This window comes from Gallus gallus, chromosome Z (assembly GCF_016699485.2).
Source record: "Gallus gallus isolate bGalGal1 chromosome Z, bGalGal1.mat.broiler.GRCg7b, whole genome shotgun sequence".
Classification (NCBI taxonomy): Eukaryota; Metazoa; Chordata; class Aves; order Galliformes; family Phasianidae; genus Gallus; species Gallus gallus.
Window position 1 is genome coordinate 20,601,390 of NC_052572.1, and position 27,753 is coordinate 20,629,142.

Genomic DNA, 27,753 nt, shown 5'->3' on the forward strand with positions numbered 1-27,753 from the left:
GCTCAATAAAATCAAAGATGGTGAACAAAAATTCTCAAAATATAATTTCATAGGAGTACCACTGTTTTATCTTTCCTCATTTCATTCTGTGAAATAAGCCATACACTGCCTTTCATTTCTTCATCTGCCTTTCAGATCCTTCTTCACTGCTATTTCTTCTGAAGCGTGGGATACCATGAAATTCCTGTAGTTAAAACCTACATGTTCCTTAACAAGAATCAAATGAGATGATAACATTTTAAAAGAGTAAGATCTCCTTGCTCTAATACTTTCAACATCCTTTTACCTCAGAAGGGGAAGACCTAAATTAGCAGCTAGTCATTTAAACCTGTCTTTTATGTACTCCATTTATTTTCCTGTTTTTCTTGCTCCATGTGCAATTAAAACACCATATAAACCACAACTAGTCATTACTGAAAACCAGTGCTTTTCCTAAACAATCATTTCAGATAAAAATTGTGCACGTTGTACCACACTGGGAATCACTTCAAAATAACAGCCTCTTTCATCTACTGGGAAATTATAACACATTATATAAAATTATAATACAATATATAATGCAGGGGAAATTATGTACTGTGAGCATCCTACCTGTGAATGTCTTTATGTAGACCTTCTCTACCAGGTCACAAACAAACAAACAAACAAACAAACAAAAAAAGAAGAAGAAGAAGCTATTAGCATATCCCACCACACTGAATAATTACTAAAAAGACCCTAGCGTTGGTGTTCTCGGTAAACAAACAAACAAACAATCAAACAAACAAATACCCCACCAGTAATGCAGGAAAATAGGTGATCATAGGCCAGGATAAGTTTGGTTGTATTTTTATTTATTTTAACATACACATCAATAGGACTCTGCATAGCTGGAAATGAATAAACTTATGCTGTGTCCTAAAAAGCAGACTAATTCCATTGTTGCATTGCAGTCTGCTAGAACTAGGATATCAAAGAGCAAAACTTAGTAGTATCATAATATCACAGAATCACAGAATGGCTGAGGATGGAGATCATCTGTCCCAACACCCTGCTCAAGAAGAGACACCCAGAGCAGCCTGCCCAGGACCATGTCTAGACAGCTTATGACTGTCTCCATGAAAGGAGATTTCTCAGCCTCTGTGCCTGGTGATGTCCAAGGCAGCATCCTTAATAATATGCTTTAGCTTTTGGTTAGCCCTGAGTTAGTCAGGCAGTTGAAATGGCCAGGTCATTTTACTCAATGATCTTTGCAAGTCCTCTCCATCTGAACTATTCTAACTCTTTGGAAAACCTGTGGTCAACCAGTGAAGAAGTTTCCTGATGCCCTAACAAAGCCTCCTATGTTCCTCCTGCATCCAGTTTATGCCCGTTGCTTCATCATGTCACAGGGCACCAGAGAAAAGAGCCTGGCTCTATCCTTTTGCATCCTGAGGTGTACATTACCTCCCTTACTCCAGGCTACACAGTACCAGCTCTCTCAGCCCCTCCTTACAGCAGATGTACTCAGACCCTCCACCATCTTCAAGGCCCTTTGTTGGACTCTTTCCACAGTGTCCATGCCGCTCTTGTACTGGGAAACCCAGAAATGGAAACAGCACTCCAAGTGTGGCCTCACCAGAGCTAAATAGAGAAGGGTCGCCTCCCTCAATCATTTAGCAACATTTCTCTTAATGAAGCCCACAGTGCTGTAAGCCTTCTTGCTGCATGGGCATATTGCTGACTCATGTTTAAACTGGTGTCCACCAGAAGCCCCAGGCCCTTTTCTGCAGAGTCCTTTCCATTTGGATGCCCTCAGCATGTCCTCATACCTGGTCTGTTCCTCCCCAGATGCAGGACTTGCATTTCTTCCTTGAAATGCATGAGGTTCCTATCAGCACACCACTCCAGCCTGTCGAGGTCCCTTTTGATGACAGCAGGGTCCTCCGGTGCATTCCCCCGAGTTTTGCGTCTAGGTTTTCTTCCAGGCTGCTCTGCATGAGCTGCAGCAATTCCGTGTAAAAGTTCACAAAACTACTTTTGTTATTATGTATTTCATTTGAAACTTTCTCTTTGCTTTGGTGCCCATTAAGACACTCAGGGGCTGCAGGGGAGCTGATACACTGTTGTACGTGATGCATCCTGCTGCCTGAGGGTGCTCTGCTCACACTGGTTCCAGTCTGGCTGTGCAGGCTCTGGACAGAGCTTCTGAGTTTTGAAAAACCCTGAGCATAGGCGGGCATCGCTGCTCACCTGGAGAAGCCTGATGCATTTGAGTACCTGCACTGCTGCCTTTATTGAAAGGGCTGCAGCACCCCAAAGCATTTTCGTGGTTTTGTCACTGTTCCTTCATATTTTTTTTTTTTTTTTTTTATTGAAAAGTTTTAATTCAGCTCTCCCTAATCCACTCCCGCGTCTCACCTCTGCCGCACCCAGCCGCCGGCACACCCCACCCCGGCTCCCCCCTCTGCCAGGCAGGAGACAGCGGACGTGCCACTCTCAGGCCTCCGCGCGGCACAGCCCTTCGGACCTCCGCCCGCCGCCTGCTGCCCGGCCTCCGCCGGCACCCTGCGGGGAGAGCTCGCGGCAGCGCCCGAGAGGACCGGCCCGCCCCTGGGTGACCTCCACGGCGGGCAGGGCACGCCGGGCACCGCGGTGGCTGAGCGCTTTCCGCAGCCGTTTGTCTCTTGTCTCTTCCCGTTCGCATGAGCAGCTGCTGCTGCGCAGCCCCTTCCCCGCCCGCCTCGGCGGCGTCGCCTCCTCCTCGCAGCTTCGAGCAGCGCGGCCCGGTAAGCGGAGCGGGGCACAGGGAGGGGCAGCGCCGCCGGCCCTTAGGCCCAGCCGGGGCGCGCTAAGGGGCGGACACCTGCACGCAGCCCTCGGGGTGCTGCCCGCCCCGGGGGGAGCCGGAGAGCGGCGGCGGGAGCCCCGACTTCTCTTCAGAGTTTACTTAGCGGTGCCGCCGCCTGACAGCGCCCGCAACGCGCTGAAGTGGGGCCCAGCGCTCCATGGGCCGCCCACGGGGCGGCTGCCGACCCCCGGCCCCGCTTCGAGGCGGTCGGTGCCCGGCCGGGGCCTGGCGGGCGCGGCGGGGACGTCCGCTGGTGGGTGGCGGCCGGGGAGGGACGCTCGGTTAGCCGTGGCTGTGGCCCGGTGACTGGTGGTGGGGAGCGTGTGTGCCACCAGGACGTGCGTTACTGATGGCTCAGACCTTTATTTTGTGCAGCAGCCGGTGTTTATACGTACAGAACCATTAAGCAGTCTGGGAACAGTCAGTGGGATTTCACGCAAGAAGAAATTTACGTGCCAACCCCTGGTTTTTCATTGACCCACTTTGTATGTTGTGTCAAAGCAATTTAAACACTCCATACTCTCTTGATGTACCGTGTAGATTCATCGACTTCAGCAGCATGCAACAGGATCTTCTAGGAAATTAAGTAACACATTGCAAGTGGGACGTTCTTTCCTAATTTTAAGTTTATTTGCCTTTTAAGTTACTACTCTCACTGGAAGGGAGTGTTATTGCAGACTTCCACCCTCTCATCAGCAGTGGACCGTGACATGGGGCTGAGCACACAACAGCTGCACTGGTGGAGCAGTTCTCAGTCCTGCAGGGGAGACTTGCACATCAGCTCACACATGTTGCCACTCTGCTGCCCTGGCAGCCTGAACATCATTTTCTTTCTCCCTGCATAGCATTACTTTTATGAGAAATGCAGGTTAAGTGTTGTTTTACAAGTGTCTCTTTAAAAGAGAAAAACTTTGGGGATTGCAACCTAGCAGTGAGTTTTCATGTGTGCTTGAGCTCCTTCTGGAATTGTTTTCCTGTTCAGCAAAGTGTTGCTTCCTCCCTTTACAGCAGTAGGAATTTCTGGTTCGTACACTTGTTGGCCAACACAATTCATCTCGCTTCTGTTGCTCTACCTCAAAGCTTCCATGCATCTACTATTTTTTCAAGACTCTCTGTCATTAATGCTGAGTTAACGTGCCCTAATTCCTTGCTGCAACCTAATTATTATTGTCATCTTCATGGCTACAGTATCCTGATGGGGTCACAGGTGACTTTTGAACAAAAAGCATTGAGAACCACTTTTATGTAGTTGAGGGCAAACCTAGTTGAAGAGACATGCTAGATCAGGCTTTCAACAGAAATACGTTCTTATGTTTAGTCTTTTGCTTTGCAAATTTGAGTAACTTCGGGGGGGGCCTTTCCTTCATGTTTTGTAGCAGTATTTTTGAGAGCAGATGACCAGAGCTGAAGAAATGATGGAGTTTGTATCGTATAAGGAATTTGAATAAAATATCAAAGAGGACTTCCTGCTTGTGAGAGGTTGTCAGTAGGGAAAGCATCCCATTCAAGAAATGGTGAGTAAACAGGAAGCTGATGAGCAGTATTTTTTCAACTTGTCTGCTGCTTCATCCTTCGCATGATTCCTATTCTTCACAGTAGTCCCACTAGCTTTCTTTGTTGTTAGTCACAGATTTTCCAGATGGATAGGGGAAGAGAAAAAGTGTTTTTACTGTTTTTTCTTCACTTAACATACTGATGAGCATGTATGAACCTGAAAATCTTGAGGAACTCACACAGAGACTGCACGTGGAAGTTATTTATCAGTTATTCATTGCAGTAATTGTTTAGTCTTCTGGTGTGCCTTGTTTACAAAGAAATCTAGTGAATCTTATGTTATTTTCCACCCTAGGAAGGCATTGTCCTTACCTTTTCTTCCGCATGAGGATTTGTCTGGTCAGCTCAGTACTGGTAGGGCTTCATTTTGAGTTCTGCAGCCAGACTGGAACACAGCTGTGTAAGAATAGATGACCCTTTTCAAAGAGTTCAGAGGATTGTAGTGACAGGTGGAGATCAAAAAGGCACGATCTGTGAGGAGAAAGTTAAAGAATTGATTTTATTTTTACCCAAAGACAAGTCTGAAGGGATGCTTTAAATTGTAAAATGTTTCTGTGTAGAAGGAAAAAAAAGACATTTTGTCCTCTGAATTCACAGCAAATAAGGGAATGAGTAAGTTTTAAATTGCATGAAAATTCAAATCAGACATAGTAGAAAGGTTATAATAGTAGAAGATAACAAAGTAATGAAATAGTTAGGAAAGGCTGTAAAATCTCCATCAGAAGCCTTTTAGGAGAAGGTTAGAAAAATGTTTTAAGAGTGTGGAGTCTCTGACCTGGGAAGAAACTCTCTGTTCCTGTCTCTTTTGGGAATAAATCACAAAATAAAAGTTTGAAAGACATAAACAGAAGTCATAGAGGTGCATAGGCGTTTTTACTCTCGGATATATATGCTTGCTATTTTGGAGCAAGTATGAGCTTACACAAGGCAAATAATCTGGAAGCAATACAGCCACAAAAACATGGCCCTGTGCCAACTTGGAAAGGCCCACTGAGGGGGCCACTATCTAGTTTCTGTGTGTCTGCCTCTTAGAATCTCAGGTCTTTACATTAGCAACGTTGCTGAAAGGTGAAACAAGGTGAGAACAAGGTGCCTTGTAACACTTCTAAAAGCAAACCTTGAGAAATAAAAAATATATATATTGAAATGTATCCGGAACACTATGGTTAAACTGCATTTGATTAATAAAAACACTTCTGAACTCTGTGTATGCACTTTTATTTGAATTCCAGTTTAAGTTATTTACAAATCAAAATAGAAATGAATGCTTGTTGAAAAAATCATAGATGTTTCATCTGTTGTTTTCTTAAGTGGTATGTGTAGAACCCTCTGTAATGTGTTAGTGTAACTTGTAGCATTTCTTCTGCCCTCTGCCAGATCTGAAAGACGGGACATACATGTAGAATTTCAGTAGTGTCACAGGAACTCTCCTTTTTAAATTCTGCAAGGCCAGAAGAACACTTCACCCACTGTAATATTGTTTTTAAAAGTATTCGAATTTCAAGGTTGGTGATTTTTTTTTCATCTAGTTTAGTGTCAGCATTCTTGGTCACACTATGCAACCTGTGGTACGCAGATTATTATATCTATAGTATATTATACATTCATTTATTTTTAAATAAAGGTAGAGACCTAAGCAAATACTTACAGTGTTTAACAAGAAAACAAAACCTTGATTTTGCAGCATAACAGTGATTGCTTGCTAGGCAGTATTCAGGTAAAGGGAATTTTGACATTGCTTCAAATGTGACACTTTCATGAGGCAACCTTTCTTTAAATGACTTGTGCATTGTCTTTTAAATGCAGCAACTGCATTTATCCAACAGCCTGTTGTCTGTTCAGAGCTCTGTCACTAATTGTTTCACACCCCACTGCAGCATGTATCACCACCTTCAAATGAAGCAGCTTTTAATCAGATGACAGTTTTTTTTTTCTAGTTAGTATAAGGGGAATAAGCTATATACGGAGACTTAAATATATGCAATGTGGATACACATATACAGTATATATGCTGTACGAAACAGATATCACTAACTGCAGTTTCAAGAATGTGTCTTTAGTAAATGAGGATATGGCTGTACTTGAAATTCCTATTTGGGCTAGCCTCAGGCACAGTCTTTCAGGCCTTACTGGGTCTTAGGTTTGAGGTTCCCACTGAGCTGTTGTAAGATTAAATTAATTTTAGGAGTGTTATGAAACTGCCAAGAACAGATTAATTACAACAGCTTTAAGGTGTTTAGGGTGTCACTTGTAGCTGGTGATCATTCCTCTGAATTCCAGTGCTGTAGTCTTTACAGCAAATTGGTACACACTGCTTGTAAAATCTTATGGAAACTGAATTTGTTCTTTTTTTTTTTTTTTTTTTTTTTTTTTTTTTAATGTACATCCCTTTCACAATGTTTTACAGGCTGAGGTTAATAAGAAGAGGTTGAGATTCTGCTTCAGGCATTTAAATTATCAAATTTTTGTCACAAACAAAACAGACTTTCCAGTGTAAATTCTGCCTTTCCTATAAGTGTCTCTTCCGCAATCTTATGTTTGGCCATCTAAATGTACATTAACTACTTCCATTCATTTATCTAGAAAAGAAGACGAATGGAATCTTCATAAAATTTTATCTTAATTTACCATGATGTTGAAAAAACAGATTAAATGTTTGTCTTGATTTCACCTTCTTAGTTTGGATCTATTTACTAAATGCCCTGTGTACGCTTGAGTCTGTGTGATGTATGAACATGATAGTTCCTCCTTGTTAAACCATATTCAGACTCCATACATATTTAGAAAATGTAGGAAATTTGTTGAAAAAAAAAACTCTGATATAAATGGAAAATGACAAATATTGTTTGTTTGTTTCCTAATCTTCTGTTCATTGAGAAAATGGCAGGAAAAGACAAGGCAGAGATAGGGAAAATGCAAAGACTTACGTGGCTCAGTAAGCCACATGGCTATAAAGGCAAGAAATCCTGATGACCTCAGAGCAAAAAATACACTAAAATGAAGTAGAAAGAACAGCAAAATCAGACATTTGGACTGTGGAAGAACAGAGATTGTATTATTACTAGTTCTAGATTTTATACCACAGCCTCCTTTACGGGAAGGACTATACAATTTAGCAGTGTAAGTAGGCATAATTGTAGCATAATCTTCCAGTTGACTGTGTATGTGTAAAAGGTCTTCTGCTTTTTTCCATGTAGCTAGCACAAAGGGATAAAACAGAAGCAGGAAGAAAGGAGAAAACATTTGGAGAAAGAATGACAAAAGGGAAAGTTATAGAATAAGGCTGGAGGACACCAGAGAAATATTTTAACGTAGCAAGGCATAGAGAAAAAATATTTGCCTGTCTTAATTTAAGGCTTAAGTTTGTTTTACAAGGAAGTTGATTTAGGTCTGTGAAAAGCGTAGTTGTACCAGTAGCACTGATCATCTTATATAACATTATGAAAGAGAGCAAGCATCTAGGGGAGTTTTGAGTAAACAGCCTTTGTTTTCATGTAATGCTTTTCATGCATTAACTTTTGCTTTGGGACATCACATAAATGTCTTTATGTGTGTATTAGATGTGTAGGGTAACAATCATGAAGAGGAGGTAGATAGACTGATAAGCTTCAGAGCTGCAAAAGAAAACCATGTGTGGTTTTAACAGGTGACTGAATTGTACATTTTATGGTCTTTTCAAATAGACTTACAGAGCTGAAGAATCACAAGTTGAAATGAGTATCCAAGAGACTGATGTGCTACGTTGCTGGAGATGTAGAAAATACATAGCAAATTCTGTTTGCCTTGCAAAATGTTATGGAAAAGAACCATCCGATGTAAGTACAGTGTCTGGAGGGCTGTTTTGTTCTTGTTTTTTAACTTTTTCCAGTGCTATTGGTTTATAATAAAGGAGAACTGTTAGTCTTGCCCTCAATAAATTTGCTTGTGGAGATAAGTACTAAAGTATGGACAATTCCATGGAGAAAAATGTAAGCAGTAGTGTTAACCAAAGCCAGGTAATCAACAGTCACCTAGTATTCTGCAGCCTGTCAGCTGATGTTTGTGATACATTTGTCCACTAGCTTGTGGATATATTGTTACCAGTTTACATGTAAAAATTCTTTTATCTTTGCATGTTGTTTTGTTACAATTTGTCTGAACAGGGAACTCTTAATTTCTAAGGTGTATTTTAAATGCTGATGCTGATTTCCTGTTAACTGTGCGTCAAATGTTTCTAGATCAGATACTGTTGCTGTTAATTTTGAAAAAGTAGGGGATAGTCTGTTCACAGAAATTGACGAGGAGATGAGCCTGCTTGCCAGGGAGATGCACTGCTGTGAAATCCCTGTGCACTGTACTAATACCACTTAGTAACTTGCATCGTATTGTTAAAATAAAGAGAAAAATGATCATACAGAATAAGACAGCAACAGAATATTTCTTACTGCTTTGTAACATCAGTGAGTCCTTCCAAGGACACCAAGAACACTGTGCTTACATCCTATGATGTTGAATCAGAGAAAAAAAATAAATAGAATATGTTGATTTTGTTTGTTTCTGAACACACTAGAAATGAAATACAGCACCATTTGTTTTAGCACTGGAGAAAAGCATAACCACCAAGGTTAAAAATGAAGTCACTATTAAGACCCTAGTATAATTATTATTAATAATAAACCCCATTTTATTCATCTATATGCATTTAAGTCAGTAGTCAGAAATCAAATGTTTTCAACACACAGGTTTGCAAGAGAGCAGGATATGCTTTCACCTTATGTATATCTGTAACATGGAACATTTTCAGAAGGCTGCCTTTTAAAAGCAGCATCTTCTTGGTTTGTTTGGTTTTTTTGGGGAGGGTGTGTGTGTGTTTTTAACATCACTGTGCCTTTCAATTGTTAAATTTCTGGAGTCTTAGTCTGGCTTGTTAGCTGATTTTGAGTTTTAGTCTACCAGGTATATCCTTTCAGGACTCAGCAATAAGAATTTTTATTGTCTTTAGCATTTTCTAATAATTAGGTTTTCTTAATCTTAGGTTCTCTTCAAATAAGTGAAATAAAGCCTTTTTTTCACCTAAAAACTGTATCAACACACACACACACAAAAGATAAACCAATTATTGTGTTGTGTTTAGGATCTGCATTTGGAATTTATTTTAAAGTTAAAAGCTCAGTATTTTTGAATGGCAGTCTGCCCCTACTCATTATGTACCTCTCCAACACTACAAAAGTAAAAATTTAACAGTAACAGTCCTTTTGAATAAATAAGCAAAGCGTTTCCAAAGTCAGCAGTATTTGGATGCAGATATTTCTTGACAATGATAACTTTGTTCTAGTCAAGATCTTTTCATATCTAATGCAATTAAATCAGTTGTTTGAGCTTGTTCTTAAATAGTCTGTTGCTAGTGCCTTATTAGTGGAGTTACTCCATTTGTAAATTGAAGCCCAGATTATGACTATATACATACCTATAAATTTAGAAGAAAAATTTCAGTTCCGGAGTACTGTTATTCCAGAAGATCATGTGTGTCTGTAGTTGACAAGCATGTGAGAAGATACCTACAAGTGGGAAGACAAAGACTCATCTGCTGTGTACATAGTATTCCCCAGAAAAGGGGAAATTTCCCTTTTCTGTACGGGTTCTGTGCATACCTTATTAGAGTAACTCACAGAATATACTCTTGTCTTTCTCACATCGCAAAATACACTGATCATATTTTCAATTTTAGTACTTTTTACAGTTTGTTTTTTCATGAGGCTTTGTTTTGTGGAAGGGGATGTCTTTGCAAAGTTAAGTCTAGTGCACATTTCCTAAGGCAGTGCAGCTCTTCTGACACATTCTGTGGGGCGAAGCAGAAGTACAAATGTATCCCGTGCTACTCCGTCAAAGTACTAAGACACACCTTTCAAGTGAATCTTTAAGTTCACTACAAACATGGGTAGGCTGTACCAAGATTCAGGGTGACCTGGTTGTCACCACAATATGTTTTCCTGTATTTCAGGATATAAGATTAACATGGGTAGAGTCAACTTCACATAATATGGATGTGATCTTAATTTCCCAACATACTGTAATCTTAGAAAAAAGATTAATTTATTGCTGATTTCTTTTATGATTAAACGCCTCTTGCCTGCAGAGCCTGAGGGTGTAGAATATTTTTCATAGTATATACTAAAGGTTTTTTGTTTGTTTTGTTTGCCGTGGATTTCCACTCCTTTCATGGCAAACTATGGCAGAAGTTTAAATTAATGGTAAAGATCCATCTTTATTTTGAACAGAACTGAAAGTGCTCTTTTACTAATTATGTCTATAGCAGATAAATGTAATTTAATGCTGCTTTCTGAGTCAGCAGGAGACAGAGAAAGTACTCAGTAGAGTAATGTTTTCAGTATATCATCTTCCCTTTTGAATTTTAGGCTTGCAATTGAATATGCAGCTTAAATATGAGTAAAAGAATATTCTTAGAACAAATCTTAAAACCAAATGTTGAAGTTATGAATACATTATAAATACTTCAAATCAAAATTAGGTCTAAGTTGAATCAGAATTATATCTAAGTTGAAGTATATGCAGTCTTCATAGAGAGGAGGAATATGATAGCATAGATAGGGCAAATGAATCTGTTTAAGTTCTGCTGTCACTAAGTGGAGAATTTCTAGAAGTTTTTCTGCAGTATATGGCCCACCTTCAATTCTCAGAATAAAAGTTCTAATCCCATTAGTTCCATAACGTAGTAGTCAGTATTTTTTCCACATTCATCTTCTTTAACAAAGGATTTTCGGACTTTGACACTTACTAGAGCTTGTGTCTTAGCCATCCTTAGAACTTTACTGACATTTGAAACTACATTAAAATGTTTTAACTACACTTATGTCATTTCTGTGCTAAAGGGTAGGTAGGTACTTTTATTTATTTATTGTCAGTTATTGAAATGCTCTATTACTCTTATCAACTTTATTTTTTTTCTCTTTATTTGGTTACATTATTGCACATAAAACTTGAAAATTAATAAAATCCCTGGTTTCTCAGATAATTTTTCTGAAAACATTTCAAAAGTGATTATAAATCAATTCATGCAATAGATGTCCAGTACTGACCAGTCTTCATATAAACTATAACTGAAGTTTTTCCTACCTTTGTGGAAAATTATACCAGCTGATAGAGCATGTGAAATCAGTTTCCTTATATACTTGAAAGATCAGCTATTGCATACTTTCTGTTCTTGCAAACAAAATAAAAACACCTCCAGACGCCTCCATCTCCACAGTGGAGTCTGTCCAATGTCCGTAGATTCAGAAATAGTATATTCTTGACAGCATCTACTTGATTTCTGGCTTAAAGAATGTACCAGCATCTTTGAGTTTTATCATTTGTTAATAAAAATATTTACTGAATTTGGGAGGCTGATATTTGACTATGTTCAAACAAAAAAAAAGCCTACATGAATGTTGAATAACAATACAGTATTTATTTTTTCAATAGATATCACAGCATTCAGCTGTTGCTCGGGAGTCTTGCAACGTATGGCATGTGAGCTTAGAAGCTATTCCGGAGTGGGTTAAATGCATCATTGAAAAGGTAGATATATTTTTCCTTGTATCTTTTATCATTTAACAAAACATGAGTTAAGGAGGAAAGAAATTTCAAGGATACTTCTCTGAAAAGGTCTATATATATTACAGAGACTTTCTAACTGAGGGATTTTTTTCTTGGCAACCTATATTATTATGGAAGACTTTTCCCTTATATGTATTATTTCCTTACGTACAAGGGCTGCTCTGAAAGCAGTGCCTCCTACTTTACAATGTTGGCCCACCGTGCCAGAGGCAGATGGTTATGCTATGTCAGTAGAGGTCAGACCTTCCCACTGATATTCCACTACATTTTGTTGCTATACAGCATATGGCAGCAGAGGGGCAGACTGACAGAATGACATCTGACATGGAAGGGCATACAAAGGAAAGGTGAGGAATTGAATTTCTCCACGAGGAAAAAATGCACTGTTCTCCTCATGAGGAAGCAAAATTGCTTCTGACAGTTTCTTGTCAATACCAGACAAAGTATTCACAGGTAGGCCAATAGGCATATACAGAAAGAAGAGCTGAAGTTAACTGATAAAGGGGACCTCTGTCCAAACAGCACTCCTTCTCAGGAAACAGCCAACATCCAAGTGACACTCTGGCCCAGGGTGACTCCACATGGGGAGCACAGGTGCAAACAGTTTGCCTGTGCTGCCTGGGTCAGTGATGCTCCTTCATCAAGTGCTTAGTCACCAGTTCAAGCTATGACCTAACAGTTGCCCTACGTGCACCCACTGTTATTCATTTACTCCTGCTGAGCACTGAAGGTCACCTAACAGTGGATATGTACATTGTGAGGTGATAGGTGGTGTGTTTCAGCAGGTGCAGATTGTCGTGAGCATGGCATGCAGGCTTTTGTTCATTCCTGGAGGGAATGCATAGCTAAAGGTGACTATATATTAAAATGTATCAATTATCTAGGCTTTGGCTTTTGGTTTGTGCTGATCATTGTGTCTTTTGGTATTAGCACATATGGACAGCAACGGTGAAGGTTTTTTAGAGGTTTGTTGTTGGAATATGATGTAATTTCTTTCTTTTACATATTGTGATTGTTTTTGTATGACTAGAAAGTACTTGCTTACTTGGAAATTCCAAGGTCTGATGAAAAGCTAATGTCAATGCATTTGAGTCTTAACTGCTCATTGAAAATTATGAGACACCTCACATCTGTTGAAATTATTGTTTCTGTTGAGTATATTCTTTATTTTAGGTCTAGAACTTAAATGTTATTTGTAGAATCCCAGAATGGCATGGGTTGGAAGGGGACTTTAAGCTTACCCAGTTCTGACCCCATGCCATCAGTAGAGTTTCCAGCCATCAGATCAAGCTGATTAGGGCCCCATCCAACCTGGCCTTGACACCTCCAGGGATGGGGCATCCACAGCTTCTGTGGGCAGCCTGTTTGAGTGCCATACCACCCTCTGAGTAAGGAATCTCCACCTAATATCTACCTTAAATCTCTCCTGCTTAGTTTAAAGCCATTCCCTCTCATCTTGTCACTGTGAGACCTTGTAAAATGTTGCTCTGCCTGCTGCTGATAAGCTCCCTTCAAGTACTGGATGGCCATAATGAGGTCTCTCCAGAGTCTTGTCTTCTCCAGGCTGAACAAGCCCATCTCCCTCAGCCTTTCTTTGTAAGAAAGGCACTCCAGCCCTCTGATCATCTTCATGGCTCAGTTCACATCTGTCTTGTGTTGTGAGCCCAAGGCCTAGATGCAGTACTGCAGGTGGGGCCTCAGGAGGGCAGAGCAGAAGAGGACAGTCACCTCCCTCTCCCTGCTGACCACCCTTCTGTTGATGTAGCCCGTGATACAGTTGGCCTTCAGGTCTGGAAACACATACTGCTGGCTTGTGTCAGTCTTTTCGTCCACCAGAACACCCCAAGTCTTCCTCTACTGGTCTAGAAGAAGTAAGCCAAAACATTGTTTTTTGTTTGCCCTGCAAACAAATTAATGTTTGATTTTGAGAAGCATGTTCTATTTGCATTTTTTTCTGCTTAGATTTCTGTATCCAAGTTTTCTTATATATACAAAAGCATATATATTTCTGTTACATTCTATTCTGTTCTAATCTGTATTGTAAGTAACAATTCTGATCTAAGTAAATTCACTCTGAAAATGGCAGTGCAAAGAAAAAATGATGACTGTAAAACTAAGCATTCAGAAATTAAGAAAACTTGTTTCGTGCTCCTTCAATGCTTTCCTAAGTGTTTTGTATTCTCAAACATTAATTAATCTCTTCTGAGAATGAAATCTTGGACCTAAATAGTGCATGCCAGAATAGTGCATCTGCTTCAAAAATATTAATCTTTGGGAAAAGAAGAAAAGCAGGGTGATAAGTTATTTTCGTGCCTTACATATAAACCTAATCTTGAATGCCTGATCACAGTGACCCACTTTTTATAGTAGTTTGCATGTTCAATTATTTCAGTATAATTGGAATTAATGTTACATTAGTTGTAAATGCCCATCTTTCTGCATATGGCAACCCAAAGGTTCATTTTGGAGGCCTGAGAGATAAAAGACCTGCAGACAATGACTGCTCAGAAGAGGTTTAGTGTATTTCCTCAAGATTGCAGAAGAGCAATGTTTCTCTGGTTGTCGAGGCACAGAACACAGTACTCTTTGAAAGTCTTCAGTATCAGTGTTTTCCCTTTCATGTCCCGGGAACTCTTGCTTCATTCACTTCTGACCTCTCCGAAAAGATGCTGCAGGTTTATGGATATATATATGGAGTTTTAAAACAATTTTGGTTTATCCACAGATCATCCTGGGCTCTGAATAATGTTGTGATCATGTGTTATTTTCTCCTTTATGACTCCTGAATCAAAGGCTAAATCATTTTACATAAGCACAAAGTCTATTTGCAGCCTGCAACAGCCCACTGCTTCCCAGCCAGTTTTTTGCCATCTGTCCCTGTTCTCAACCAATTTCATTGGGTTTCATGCACATATTAATATGTAGAAAATCTTCAATAATTGTAAATATCTGATTAGTGTTGCTAGTGACCATTATTTACTTGCATTCTGTTTTCCCTATCAGTCTTCATTTTGTTTGGCTTCTTTAGGTAACTTTTCCTACTTTTCTGTCTTTATGGAGGCCGTTTTTAAATCTGTGTACCCTCAGCTCTTAAGATCATGCTGGTTTTCCAACTGCCACCGCCTCTGCTATTACTTCTTAAACTGAGTCAGTGGTTCATCACTCCCTTGCCAAGCTCATGCTAAATCAATCCCAGACTCCCTTGTACTGCACTTCCAGTCTCCCTGCACTTTGGACATTGGGATGTACTTTTTCTTTCCTACGATCCCTTGCTTTCCCATTTTTGCCTGAATCACAGAGTCACTGAGGTTCGCAGAGCCCTCTAGGTCCATCTGGTCCAAACCCTGCTCCAGCAGGAATACCCAGACCAGGGTGCCCAGGTCTGTATCCAGGCAGATTCTGGAGATCTCCAAGGAGGAGACCCCACAAGCTCTCTGGGCAATCTGTGCCAGTGCAGGGAAGCACTTGGGGGTCTTGGTGGATGAGAAGCTGGACGTAAGCCGGCAATGTGCACTTGCAGCCTGGAAGGCCAACTGCACTCTGGGCTGCACTAAAAAAGGTGTGGCCAGCAGGGAGAGAGAGGTGATTGTGCCTCTCTACTCAGCTCTTGTGAGGCTCCATATGGGGGCCTGGGGCCCCCAGCACAGGAGGGGTGTGGAGCTCTTGGAGCGGGTCCAGAGGAGAGCCACTAAGATGATCAGAGGGCTGGAGCGCCTCTCCTATGAGGAAAGGTTGAGGGAACTGGGCTTGTTTAGCCTGGAAAAGAGAAGGCTCCAGGGAGACCTCATTGTGGCCTTCCAGTACTTGAAGGGAGCATATAATCAGGAAGGAGAATGGTTGTTTACGAGTGTGGATAGTGACAGGACAAGGGGGAATGGTTTTGAACTGAGATGAGGAGGGGAGGTTTAGGTTAGATATTAGAGGGAAGTTTTTCACTCAGAGGGTGGTGACGCACTGGAACAGGTTGTCCAAGGAGGTTGTGGATGCCCCATCCCTGGACCCATTCAAAGCCAGGCTGGATGTGGCTCTGGGCAGCCTGGTGTAGTGTTTGGCAACCCTGCACATAGCAGGGGGGTTGAAACTGGATGAGTGTTGTGGTCCTTTTCAACCCAGGCTATTCTTTGATTCTGTGTTTCTGTGCAGCACTGAAGTTCCCTGCTGTTCAAGGCAACCTCTGGTATTCCAGTTTGCCAGGCTCTTAGTTTTTTTCCCTAACATTTGTGATTCATTTCCTTTTCCCTGTCTATAGATTGAGGTTACTACTGCACTGAAAAGTGATTTTTCCTGAATTTTAGTGCCTAGTCCTCAGCATCCGAGAAACAAAGTGTGAGAGACTTAAAGTAAATCTCTGACGTGGCTTAATTGTTCTTAGGGAATGGCATAGAGACAAGTTTGTCAGCCTTGCAAACTAGGACTGCATATTTAATGAATTTTGTGGGATTTGTAAGTGTTTGGGCATATGTAAACATATTTATTTTTCTCTTAGTTAATAACATGTCCAGATTTAAACAGATTCTCACCCGGAGTATCTTTGATACTCTGTGAAATTTTATGTTTTTGACCCACTATGTAGAAGTGAGTTTCTCAAAGAAGTGTTTCCATAACTTTTTACAGCATCATGTGAAAAATAACTTTTCTTCCACACACGTTCTTTTCTGAAACTGCGGAAGTGCTTTCACTGAAACTTTCAGAATTGTTCACTCAGACAAGTGTTGGTCGTGGAATCATGTGCCAAACAACCTTGCAAAGATATTTGCAACTGAAAGCAATGCTTTTGCTAGAAATGCTAGACAGCTTCTGTATTGGTTGCTAACCTCAGTTCAGCCACACTAGTGAGTAACATGTGGCTGGAGTTGATAATAATGTTTCTCATCTGGGCTGTGATCCTGCAAACACTAATATGTCTTTAATCCTCAAAAAAGTTTCTACTGAACAGATGAGTAGAGTTGTGCAAGTATGAAGGAGGTTTTAGATCTTTGATACATATTTTCTTTTCAAAGAGTGACACTAGGATTGAAATGAGATTCATAAAAATGCTGATAATATAAATAAGCATGTCCCTAATGACATAGTATTAGGGATTTATAATGGTGTGTTCATAGAGATTATATTGTTATAGTACATAAACCAAATTGCAAGAACCATTTCAAGCTTTTTGTGGGTAACCAAAAAAAAAAAACTATATTTTGTTTGTGAGAAATCTCCTTCCACTGTACTTGGTATGCAAGAAATGTATCGGTGCTCAGAAAACTCAGCTGAGAAACTGTGACTGCCAGATCCAGATTAACATGGTAAATTAATTTCCTTGTCTAAAAGGATCTAATGTTTTCATTGGTATTGTTCTACCTATGAACAAATTATAAAAATATTTTAGAGCTCCTACATTTTGAAGTGTATGTTAGTACTAGAATTCTTACATTTAGAATAGTCATCACTTAGAATTATCACTTCAGTAAGCACTTTTCTCTGGAACATTTTTTATGGTGGATTTTGTTTTCGGAGTCTCTTTTCTTGTGTTTGAAAAACAAAAGCTAAACACTTTGGTAGAATGACAAAAGTAAATATAGTAATGATTTCCTGATCTTGGATTTGTAATGAATGTGTTGAATGACCGTTTGTTTTTTTTTGTTAATAGGCACAGTGGACCGTTGGAAAACTGCACTGTCCATTTTGTGAGGCCCGTTTAGGGGGCTTTAACTTTGTTTGCAACACAAAATGCTCCTGTGGTCAGCTAGTAAATATACATTTCTGCAAAAGCCGGACTGATTATCAAGCAGCTTGCTCAGTTAAATTGGCAAAGTCAGCAGGAAAATGCTTACCTCTCTGTGAAAGTAAGTCTGGTTTTAGCAAGGGTAGCCACCATGAAGTGGTAATGGCAGTTTCAGATATCAGCCCTCAAGAGCTTTCGTACATCACCAGGAAGAATAACAACGATACTGAAAGATTTACAGAAGCACTTTGTCTAGAAGCAAGATCTCCCAGATTTGTGATGGAAAGTAAAAAATTTCCCTTAAAGGCATTAAATCAAAAAAGAAATCTTTTAGCTTCCTGTCTGAATGATGCATGCACACTAAAACCTTTTCACAGAAGATCACACAGTTTGGATTTAAATATCAGAGAGAGACTTGCTTTGTCACCTGTGTTATTTGAAACTTCCAGTGTGGGACCAGTTTACCACATGAAATGGTCAAATGGCCAAAATGAAAATCCATCACTTTATACACAAAATGACCTGCAATTGGAGTCTGATAATAGTGCTTTTCAGGTCCAATATACTTCAAGTGCTGGCAAACTACAAAAAAGTTTTCGAGCTTTGTCCTGTACCACATTGGTACATAGAGACACAGATAGCGATGAATGTGATTTTGAAGCTACCGGACAATCTTCTGGGAATGCCATTGCTGATGGGTCACCTTTTCTGATGAACATTTCTTCATCTACAAGTGCTGTGGAAGAGGAACAATATATTGCACCTGTGAGTCCTGTGCAGTCTACAGGTATTTCTTTCAACCAAAACTTGAGTAAGAGAGAAAAAAACAAGTTGAAAAGCATGAGGAGAAAACAAAGGCGGCGAGAACAGTGGCTACAGAAGCAAGTAGGTATTTAAAGTGATTTTGTGCTACTTTTTTTTTGTTTGTTTGTCTTACTTTTACAATTTATTACTTTTGATACTGTTTGTTAATATGGTTTTAATATAGTGCTGCTGTATAGGGTTAGGTATCCTGCAAACAGGGCATTTCAACTTCTTTCTGCATGTAGTTTGTCTTATTCAATCCAGTCTGTTTTTTCCTATATAAAATCAAATTTTAATGGATACATTTATATAAAACTCATTTCTGTTGGCTTTCTTAATATTTTGTGATGTAACAGCAAATCTGAAGTGGGAAGAAATACAGTAAAATTTAGTCAGTGTGATTGAAGGCAGCCTATGCATTCAAATCTTCTAAATGAGAAACAGTAGCATTTCAGAATTTTCAAACTACTATATAATGTCATTTTGGGTTAGCTTTGCAGCAAAATTTATTTTTAAAGGTGTCTGCATTTGTTATTTATTGTAATGTAAACATTTCTTTCTTTGAGTAAAGAACTGAATTTTGCTTTTTAAGATACAAGTTTTAGCATCCAAAAGTCTTACCTACTAATATAAAAAGAAGTTGCATATTTTTATCTCATGTATTGGTATGGTTCCCCTCTTCAGACTATCTAATGAAGATAGCAATTTTTTCTTGTGGAGTTGGAGACCAGGAGTATATGTTAAAGTGAATAACACCATTACTGTTTGCTCAGGGATTATGTAGAAAGGCTAGTGCTAAAAAAAATATATTTATTTATTTGTTTATTTATTTATTAATAAAATTTCTCCTCATAAAATTCCTGCAGTAAAAGACTGTGTGGCCATAGAGAGCAAACATACTAACTTGCATGAAAGAAGTAGTATCTACTGAAGAAATCATTCCCTTTTGGATAGGTATTTTGTTGTGGTAGTCTTAGAATATGCCATAACAGTGACATATTTCACATGTACGTATTTTGATGTGATTGTTTTACATTTGATAGTGGTCAGGTTGAATTTAATACTTATGCCTTACTAAGAAATGCCGAGCTTATTTTAACAGACTATGCTTAGGTTAGGTATTATTTTTGTTGTTTTGCACATAATAAATAGGTTATGTAGGATCAGTGGTTTGTGTATGAATCTTTTATCAGTCCTTTGTACATAAATGACCTTCCCTCCTGGTACAGTGCTACTGAGGCAGTGAGTGACTTCAGATTCTTTCCTACATACTGTCAGTCGAACCTTTAGAATCTAAGCAGAACAGTGAATTAGGGTTGAGAGATAGTTACCTGGAGTCTGACTCTCTTAGCTCAATTTAAGAACCAGCTTGAGAAGATGAAGGGACATACCATAAGACTTTTTCAGTCTGTGTGTGTGTTCTTTTATCTTTGGAATTTGTTTTGTTTTGTTTTGTTTTGTTGAAAGAGTGTTTTAAATTCATATTGCCAAATTTGGAAAACGTTCTGATTTCTTTATAATGCTACACTGATACTGAGAGGAAAGAACTTTTCTAAGATTTGTATGTCTTAAATGTCTAAACGTTTGTTTTCTAACAAGTTTAAGAATTACTAGTATGTCAGAGTCCCTTAAATGGTTTTAAAAATTCAAGGTCTTCTTATTTCTGTTGAATGAAATGACAGTGCAAAGGCATGGTACATCTGAGCATTTGCACGGTCATGTCATCTGCAGTCTCTGCAGACTCCTTCATCTTTGCTAGGTGTTACTTTTAAGAGTAAAGCGCTGTACAGATTTTCCTAACTTGTGGTAACTGGGGAGAGGAAAAGATAAACTTTAAATCTTTCCCACATTAGACCACACTTACTGCTTTTGCTGCTTAGGAATTCCCCATTCTCTTCCAAGTTTGCCTTCATTTCTCTTTGGCTTTCAGATACTCCTCTTGGTAACTACGTACATGTTATTATATTGCTGCTTAAAATTGGAAGCAGAGCTGTGGGACTCTATAACCATGATTTTCAGCATACTTATCACCTGTGTTTAAGCAATCAGATCGTAAAACCTCACACACACACACACACACACACACACAAAAAAAAAAAAAAAAAAGAAAAGAAAAACATCATAAACCTCTGACTGGATAGAGTGAGAGAGTTTTGATAACTGACACTGAGGAGTGTCATTTAAGTGCTCTTCTCGGAGACACTTCATTGCAGCAGAATCCTTATGTGGGTGAATCTCTTCTAAGCTCTCTTCACTATAGGTACTATGTATCTCATTTTTATCTTTAATTAAAGCCTTTCTGAAGAGCAATTTGAAAGAACAGACCACTTCAGACTTTGAACTTGCTTTGCAAATGCATCACGCAATTCTCTACTTTTATTTCATAGAATGGTAACTTTATCTCTCAAGTTGTTTTCCCTTCTTTCAGTAAGCCAAAATATGTCCATAAATATTGTGTTGTGACAGAATGTGCACTGCTATGAAGGTGAAATACATAAACTTCAAATTGTAAACAGGAATAATTCTGTGAGCTTCTGTGGCTCTGGGCAGCCTGGTCTGGTGGTTGGCGACCCTGCACATAGCAGGGGGGGTGAAACTAGGTGATCACTATTCTTTCAACCCAGGCCATTCTATGATTCTATGATTCTATGACATACACATGCACTTGGAAGTCTGTGCTGGGAGTACATGCAGGACTGAACTGCCCTGCTAACAGCAGAGGGAACCAAGCTTCCTTTGTTCTGTAGGAGAGAGCTCTTAAAACCTGCAGTGTATAAGCATTTTGTGCACACACATGTAGGCATCTTTGTATTCAGGAGGGATTTCTAGCTCTGCAATGTATTGTTAGGGTCTAAAATATTTAAGTCTAGGAATTGCCAGTGTTAACATTTTTTTCTCAGAATTGTTACTATATCTAAGATTTTTGTTACAGACTCTTCTTTTATATACATCTTCTTATATTTGCATTGTTTGCTACTGTCTGAAGCTCGTACTTGTATTCTAAAATATCTCAGACAGAGACATCATTTGCTGCTCCACCAGTTATATTTTATTTCTGTTCAGAATAATTTTATGTAAAGGAAGACTACTGAGCTAGCTTCAAAATTGCAGTATCAGTTCATCAGTATCAGATGATTTTGGAAATCACGCTGATCCATCTGAAAAAACATGTTACTGAGTATTCTGAGAGCCTCCTCTGTCTCTACTTCTGAAGTTCTCTGCTTTCTTAGCAGATCTGTATTTCTTTGCACTGCTTCATTATTTTATGTGAAATAACTCATTGTTACAGCTATCTGTCGTTGTCCTGTACGACGATAACAAAAATAAAACATGGTAGACACGGATCTCTGATTGGTTAGATAAATTGTTCTTACAGTTAAACCAAGTAAAACAAAGCCACAGGCAGGAGAAGTTCAGACAGAGCAGGCCTGGCATAGCTTCAGCTCAGACCTTGCAGGCTGAGAACAAAGCTGATGCCTGTTGTTAGCAGTGGCAATACTGCATTACAGGGCTATGTGGTTGCAAACATAAGGCAGTATCTTTATTTAGCTAGTACATTTTATAAGACTGTTGAAGATCGTCTGAGCCAAAACTTGTGTATCTTTTCTTTTGATTTTATTGTGACTATTACCTGATACCTTTGTAATTAAGAGATTAATTCTGTCATGGATTATAAACTACAGTAAGGAAGACGTATTAGCAGTGATGGATTTGTGCCTAAATGCATTACTTACCTTTCTTAAATTGCAACTGTACTTTCAGATGGAGAATTGTACTTTCTTTTGATTTTATTGTGACTATTATCCAATACCTTTGTAATTAAGAGATTAATTCTGTCACATATGATAAGCTAGAGTAAGGAAGAGATATTAGCAGTGATGAATTCATGCCTAAATGCATGACTTACCTTTCTTAAATTGCAATTGAATGTTCAGAGGAAGTTGCATCTCAGGTAGACAGCACGCAAAAGCTACCGGTTTTTGAGGTGCGTCTTCTAATCCCAGCACTTCAGACTTTAATTACTTTTTATCAGTAGTCTTCTCACACTTTTATTTGTGATTGCAGTTTTTTAGGGTCTTTTGTGACCCAACCTCTTCATATGATTGTAGAACCATAGAAACATAGTATGGCTGGGGCTGGAAGGGACTTTAATAATCATCTGCTTCTAACCCCCAGCAGTGTGCAGGGTTGCCGCCCACCAGATCAGGCTGCCCATGGCCCTATCCAACCTGTCCAATGCCTCCAGGTACGGAGCATTCACATGTTTTCCAGCCTACCTGTTCCAGCACCTTACATCAGGGTCTCTGAGTAAAAAAATTCCTCCTAATTTCTAACTTAGATCTCTCCTCTTTTGGTAAAGCCATTCTCCCTTGTGCTGTCTGACCATATAAAAAGTCCATTTCTATATTGCTTATAAGTTGCGTTCAAGTACTGGAAGGCCACAATGAGACCTCCCTGGAGGCTTCTCTTCTCCAAGCTGCATAAGCCCAGCTCCCTTAGTCTTTCTTCAGAGGGGAGGTGGTCCAGCCTGCTGATCATCTTCATTGTCCACTTCTGGACCCAGTTCAACAGCTCTGCATCTGCCTTGTGCTGGGGGCCCCAGGCCTGGATGCAGTACTCCAGATGGAGTCTCACAGGGGCAGAGCAGTGGTACAACCCCCTCCCTCTCCCTGCTGGACTCCCTTCTGTTGATGCAGCCCAGGATACAATTGGCCTTCTGGGCTGCAAATACACGCTGCTGCCTCACATCCAGCTTTTCATCCACCAGGGCCACTGTGTCATTCTCCACAGGACTGCTTTCAATGAGTTTTTCTCCCAGTCTGTACACATATTTGGGATTGTCCTGACTGAAGTGCAACACCCTGCTCTTGACCTTATTGAACCACCTCACTAGGTTCACATGGGCTAACTTTTCAACGTTGTCCAGTTCCCTTTGGATGACATCCCTTCTTTCTGTTGTATCAACTGCACCACTGCTCATCAATTTCAGGACTCCCTCTCACACACCACAGTCTTCCATTCCTCTGTATTTTATTGTTGGCTGTCAAAATCAGCATTCTTTAGATTGTGTACATCATTGTTAACGTTCTGTGGTTATTACTACTACACTGAAATATTGATGAGCAGCTGAGAACTACATAAATACTATATGCTTTCTTCTTGCATGCACTATTAAGTTTATATTATGTTGTTTTTTTAATAAGCTCACAGACAACTTAGATAATAACAGTTTATGAGACATGCTGTCCCTCAGCTAAGAACAATGATCCCTTAATGGAGGTAAGTTACAGCGCTGTGCACAACGTGAAAAGCAGACTGAATTGCACAGCTATGTAAGATTGCTCACAGCACACAAAAATGAAAGTTCAGTGATACACGTAAGAATATAGAAGTACTTTCATATTTATGAAATTTACTGCAGATTAATAGAAGGACAATGAATACACAGTAAGGAGAGAATTTAAGGTTGGTTTTTATCTTGGAAAAGAATGAACTATTATACAATTTTGTGTCCCAGTCTTGTAATCCTTCACATCTACAGATTGTTCTGTTAACGATTCACTGACTCTGCATTTGTATCAGTTTGATATTTCTAATTGGTTTTCATGTTATCAAACTCTCTGAATGCATATAAATGGTGGCAAAGTTGAGATCTGGAAATGCTTGGAGATTTAAACAGAGAGCAGACCGTGATTCTATGAATGCAGGTAGATTTTTTTCCCAGGAAAAACCTAAGTCCAAACATCTAAAAGCATTAAATTTTCATACTGTTTCGTTTATTTCTGTTTGAAGAACTAATCATTCATGCAATGTAGTGTTCAAGATACCTGATTTTTTCTCATTCACAACTCCCTTAACTTTATGGTTTCAAGGATGCTAGTGTTTATTTTTGTCATTGTTTTCTTCCTCCCCACCCACCATGTCTCAATATGGCAGAAAATAATTCTGTCTGAAAAGAAATGGTTTCTTTACAATTTTTCAGCTGTTTGGTTTTTTTTGCAAAAATCCAGGCATGCATGGAGAAGTCACTCCAAACACTAAAAAGATCTCACACATGTAGAATAGAAATAAGAGATTTTGTAAAGCTTCCCAAGTTGATAAGCTGTCTGATTCTAGTAGGAAATAAAAAAACAAACTATCAAATTAGTGAAATGAACTATTATATGTAGTACTGCAAAGTTCTGACAAGATGTTGTATGGTAGCTGCATTTCAAAATTAAGTGTAAGGAAAGGTAGCATTTACTGTTAAAACTGTAGAAGGTGGTATTCTTTGAGTGTATGAACACCTATTTCAGTACAAAGCACAAGCTTACACCAACATAGTCTAATTCAGTTAACAAGGCAAAAGTTATCTATAGTATGATCTAACACCCCAATGTCTTCCTTTTTTTTTTTTTTAAGCTAGCTCTTCCCAAAACTGTATTTCATACTGATATTTTTTTGGACATCATGTAGTTTTCTAATGTTTTTTTTTCACAACTGGAATCAGAAGGGGAAGCTTTCCTTTGCAGAAGACTTACCTAAGAACAGGCTTCATATTTAATAGAATTCAAAATTTTGGGAGGATCAAATGTGTGAGTTTTATTCTTTTATTAATTTTCTTTGAATTATATATATTATTTATGAAGATTTTGTGAAGATGCAGAAATCTGCCAATTCCCATTATTGTAGTTTGCAGTCAGGTTCTGCAATGAGGAGAGTTTGTGCTTTGTTTACTAATTAATTTGACGCTATGATCAGTTACTTGGGGAAATAAATCTTTTCACTCTTCTAAATTTTAAAGCATTATCTGTTTTCTTTATATGTTATTAAATATATTTTAAAAGCCATTTTGAATTTTGATTGTGTGATTTAAACTTTATGCTAAATTTAAAAAAAAAGCTAATAATAAATACATAATACTTATTCTGAAGCAAATCACACATAATTAGCTAGCAGTTTTTGAACTAAAATATGATGTTAGCTGAGGGAGAGTGCAAAAAAGCAACTGGTGAGGAAAGTGCTTCTCTCATTTTGTGTTTCCCATAAATTTAAAATTTCCATTTCATTGTTGGGCTGTATAAAAAATAAAAATAAATTAAAAAAAAAACATTTGAAAAAAGCAATTCCATTGACTTTTTAAAAATATAAGATTAGAAGTAGATCCAAATAGATCTAATTTAGAATATGCCACCTTCTAAACCGCAGGTTAAAATCAGCGTAAGGGAAAGGAATGCCAGAATCACAGTGCAACTCAGAAATGCATTTTATGTCAGAAACAAAAATCCAACTGCATACTTACTCCACTGTTTTCCTGTTATATTATTCTTCATAGAAATCAATTCACTGGTAAAGAAAAAAAAATCATAGAGAAGTATGTAATTCATAAGGAGCAGGACAAAAAATACTCATTATAAAAAGAACATGACTGCCATCATTGTGAGGGAAGAAAAATTAAATAGTGAAAGGAAATTTGCAGTGTGAGTGGTACATTCAGTGGGCTCCCAGAGCTGGCAAAACCAGATGACTTTGAGGCATTCTGAATGTTTTCCTGTTGGAAATATCAGAAAGTTTGTTTTATAAAAAAAGTTTAGAAGGAAACATTATACCTGAGGTTCTGGAAAACTGTAAAAAACAGGTGCCAGTTTTTGTGTTTCCTCTATTTTTTTTTTTTACCCTTTCTTCATTTCTACAATCTGGTTTTATCTTGCTCATTTTTAGGAAAATTTTAAGAATGTATGTAAACATAAGAAAATAAGTATCCTAATGTGAGGAGTGTTGTTTATTAACATAGGAAAAAATCAGTCATATAACAAAAATCTGCAGAATCCAAGCTAACACTAGCATGTCTATAACAGTGTCTCAGGTAGGGCCTTCTGTTCTTAAATCAGATTAATTTGTTATATTCCTATGACTGAAGCATACTGAGTGTATTTAACTTCTTAGACCTGTTAAGATCACTGAGAGTTAATCTTGACACTTTCTGAAGCACACGCTTTTAACTGTGTTCATTCCCTTCAGCACTAGAGTTGGCGGGTTGTCTTCAGTTCATATACCTGCTTTTGTAGCATTGATAACATTGGAAAAATAGGATTCTAGAACAGACAGTAGGAAAACGTAGCATTGCTTATGGGCGTTTGTAGATCATTATCAGAATTCACATTTTTTACCCCATTGTTAAGTGGGTTCAGTGTTCTATCTTGCTTACTATAGAAGAGGTGAGGTTGTATGAAAAGTTACAGAGAAGATTAAATATATGTGGATCTCGTAGTTGCTCTTGGTTGCATAATGACATAGTGCATGTAATTGCCCCCTTGAAATGAGTCTATAATCCACACTAAATTGAGAATGTTACTTATGGTAAAGTTATGTTACTTTAAAATTAAGATACTTACTTTGGTGGATTATCAAACTGAATGCTTATTTTATGCATTAGAAGAAATATGGAATGGAAACAGATTTCTCTTAGATGATCAGACCTCTGGTACAGGGAACTTGTAAAATGAAAAGCAAAACACAATTTCTGTAGTTGCTGTCACAATATGTTGTTGTTTCTTGCTGCAACACAACAGAACAGACCAGCCTGGCTTCTACCAGTAGGCTGTTTTATGAGGGCATAAATAATACATTAGAATGATTCTAGATTAATTTTTCTGGATTTAAATCTGTTAATCCAGGAAATATATATTTATATTTAGGATGGTATTAACTGCTGTGTAGATATCTATCTTTGGGATTTCTTTTATTCTAAAGATATCCCATTTCCCTTTAGTTTCATACTGAATTAAACTATTTTTATACAAATATATGAGCAGCACTGAATTTTTGAGATATTGCACTTTTGGATAGTGTGATACGTGACCCAGCACAGTGCAGAACAGAATATGATGGGGAGTAATGGTACTATCACACTTGATCCAGTATGCAATATACGTAATTGCACTTTTTAATGGAGAACTAATGTAGCAGGTGGTTGCTCAACCAGACTCCTGAGATAGTTTCCTAATTGTTCTCCACTACTTGTCTGAGTCACTGGGTGTGCTCAGCCCAGAGCAGAGCAGGCTGAGGGGAGGCCTCATGGCGTCTGCGGCTCCTCACAGGGAGCGGAGTCGCAGCACTGAGCTCTGCTCTCTGTGACAGCGACAGGGCCCGAGGGAATGGCATGGAGCTGTGCAGGAGAGGGGCAGCTCGGGGGTGGGGACAGGGTCTGCACCAGAGGGTGGTTTGGCACTGGAGCAGGTCCCTCAAGACAGCTGGCACAGCCCCAAGCTGTCAGAGTTCAAGGAGCACTTGGACGCTG

General features: G+C 38.9%; 1 protein-coding gene across 6 annotated transcripts in view; it reads left to right on the top strand.

Moving 5' to 3' along the window:
• Positions 1–2,431: 2,431 nt before the first annotated feature.
• The window catches only part of RNF180 (ring finger protein 180), a 75,999-nt gene continuing 50,677 nt past the window's right edge, over positions 2,432–27,753 (top strand). For 3 of the 6 annotated variants that reach the window (XM_015277600.4, XM_015277601.4, XM_040656167.2), the window contains exons 1-4: positions 2,432–2,747; positions 8,047–8,178; positions 11,825–11,920; positions 17,595–18,554. In XM_015277600.4, coding sequence (XP_015133086.1) covers positions 2,664–2,747; positions 8,047–8,178; positions 11,825–11,920; positions 17,595–18,554 — 1,272 coding nt within the window. In that variant the 5' untranslated portion in view covers positions 2,432–2,663. Of the gene's footprint in view, positions 2,748–4,185; positions 4,324–5,740; positions 5,869–8,046; positions 8,179–11,824; positions 11,921–17,594; positions 18,555–27,753 lie in introns of all 6 variants that reach the window. The other 3 variants (XM_004937275.5, XM_004937273.5, XM_015277602.4) reach the window with 3 other exon arrangements.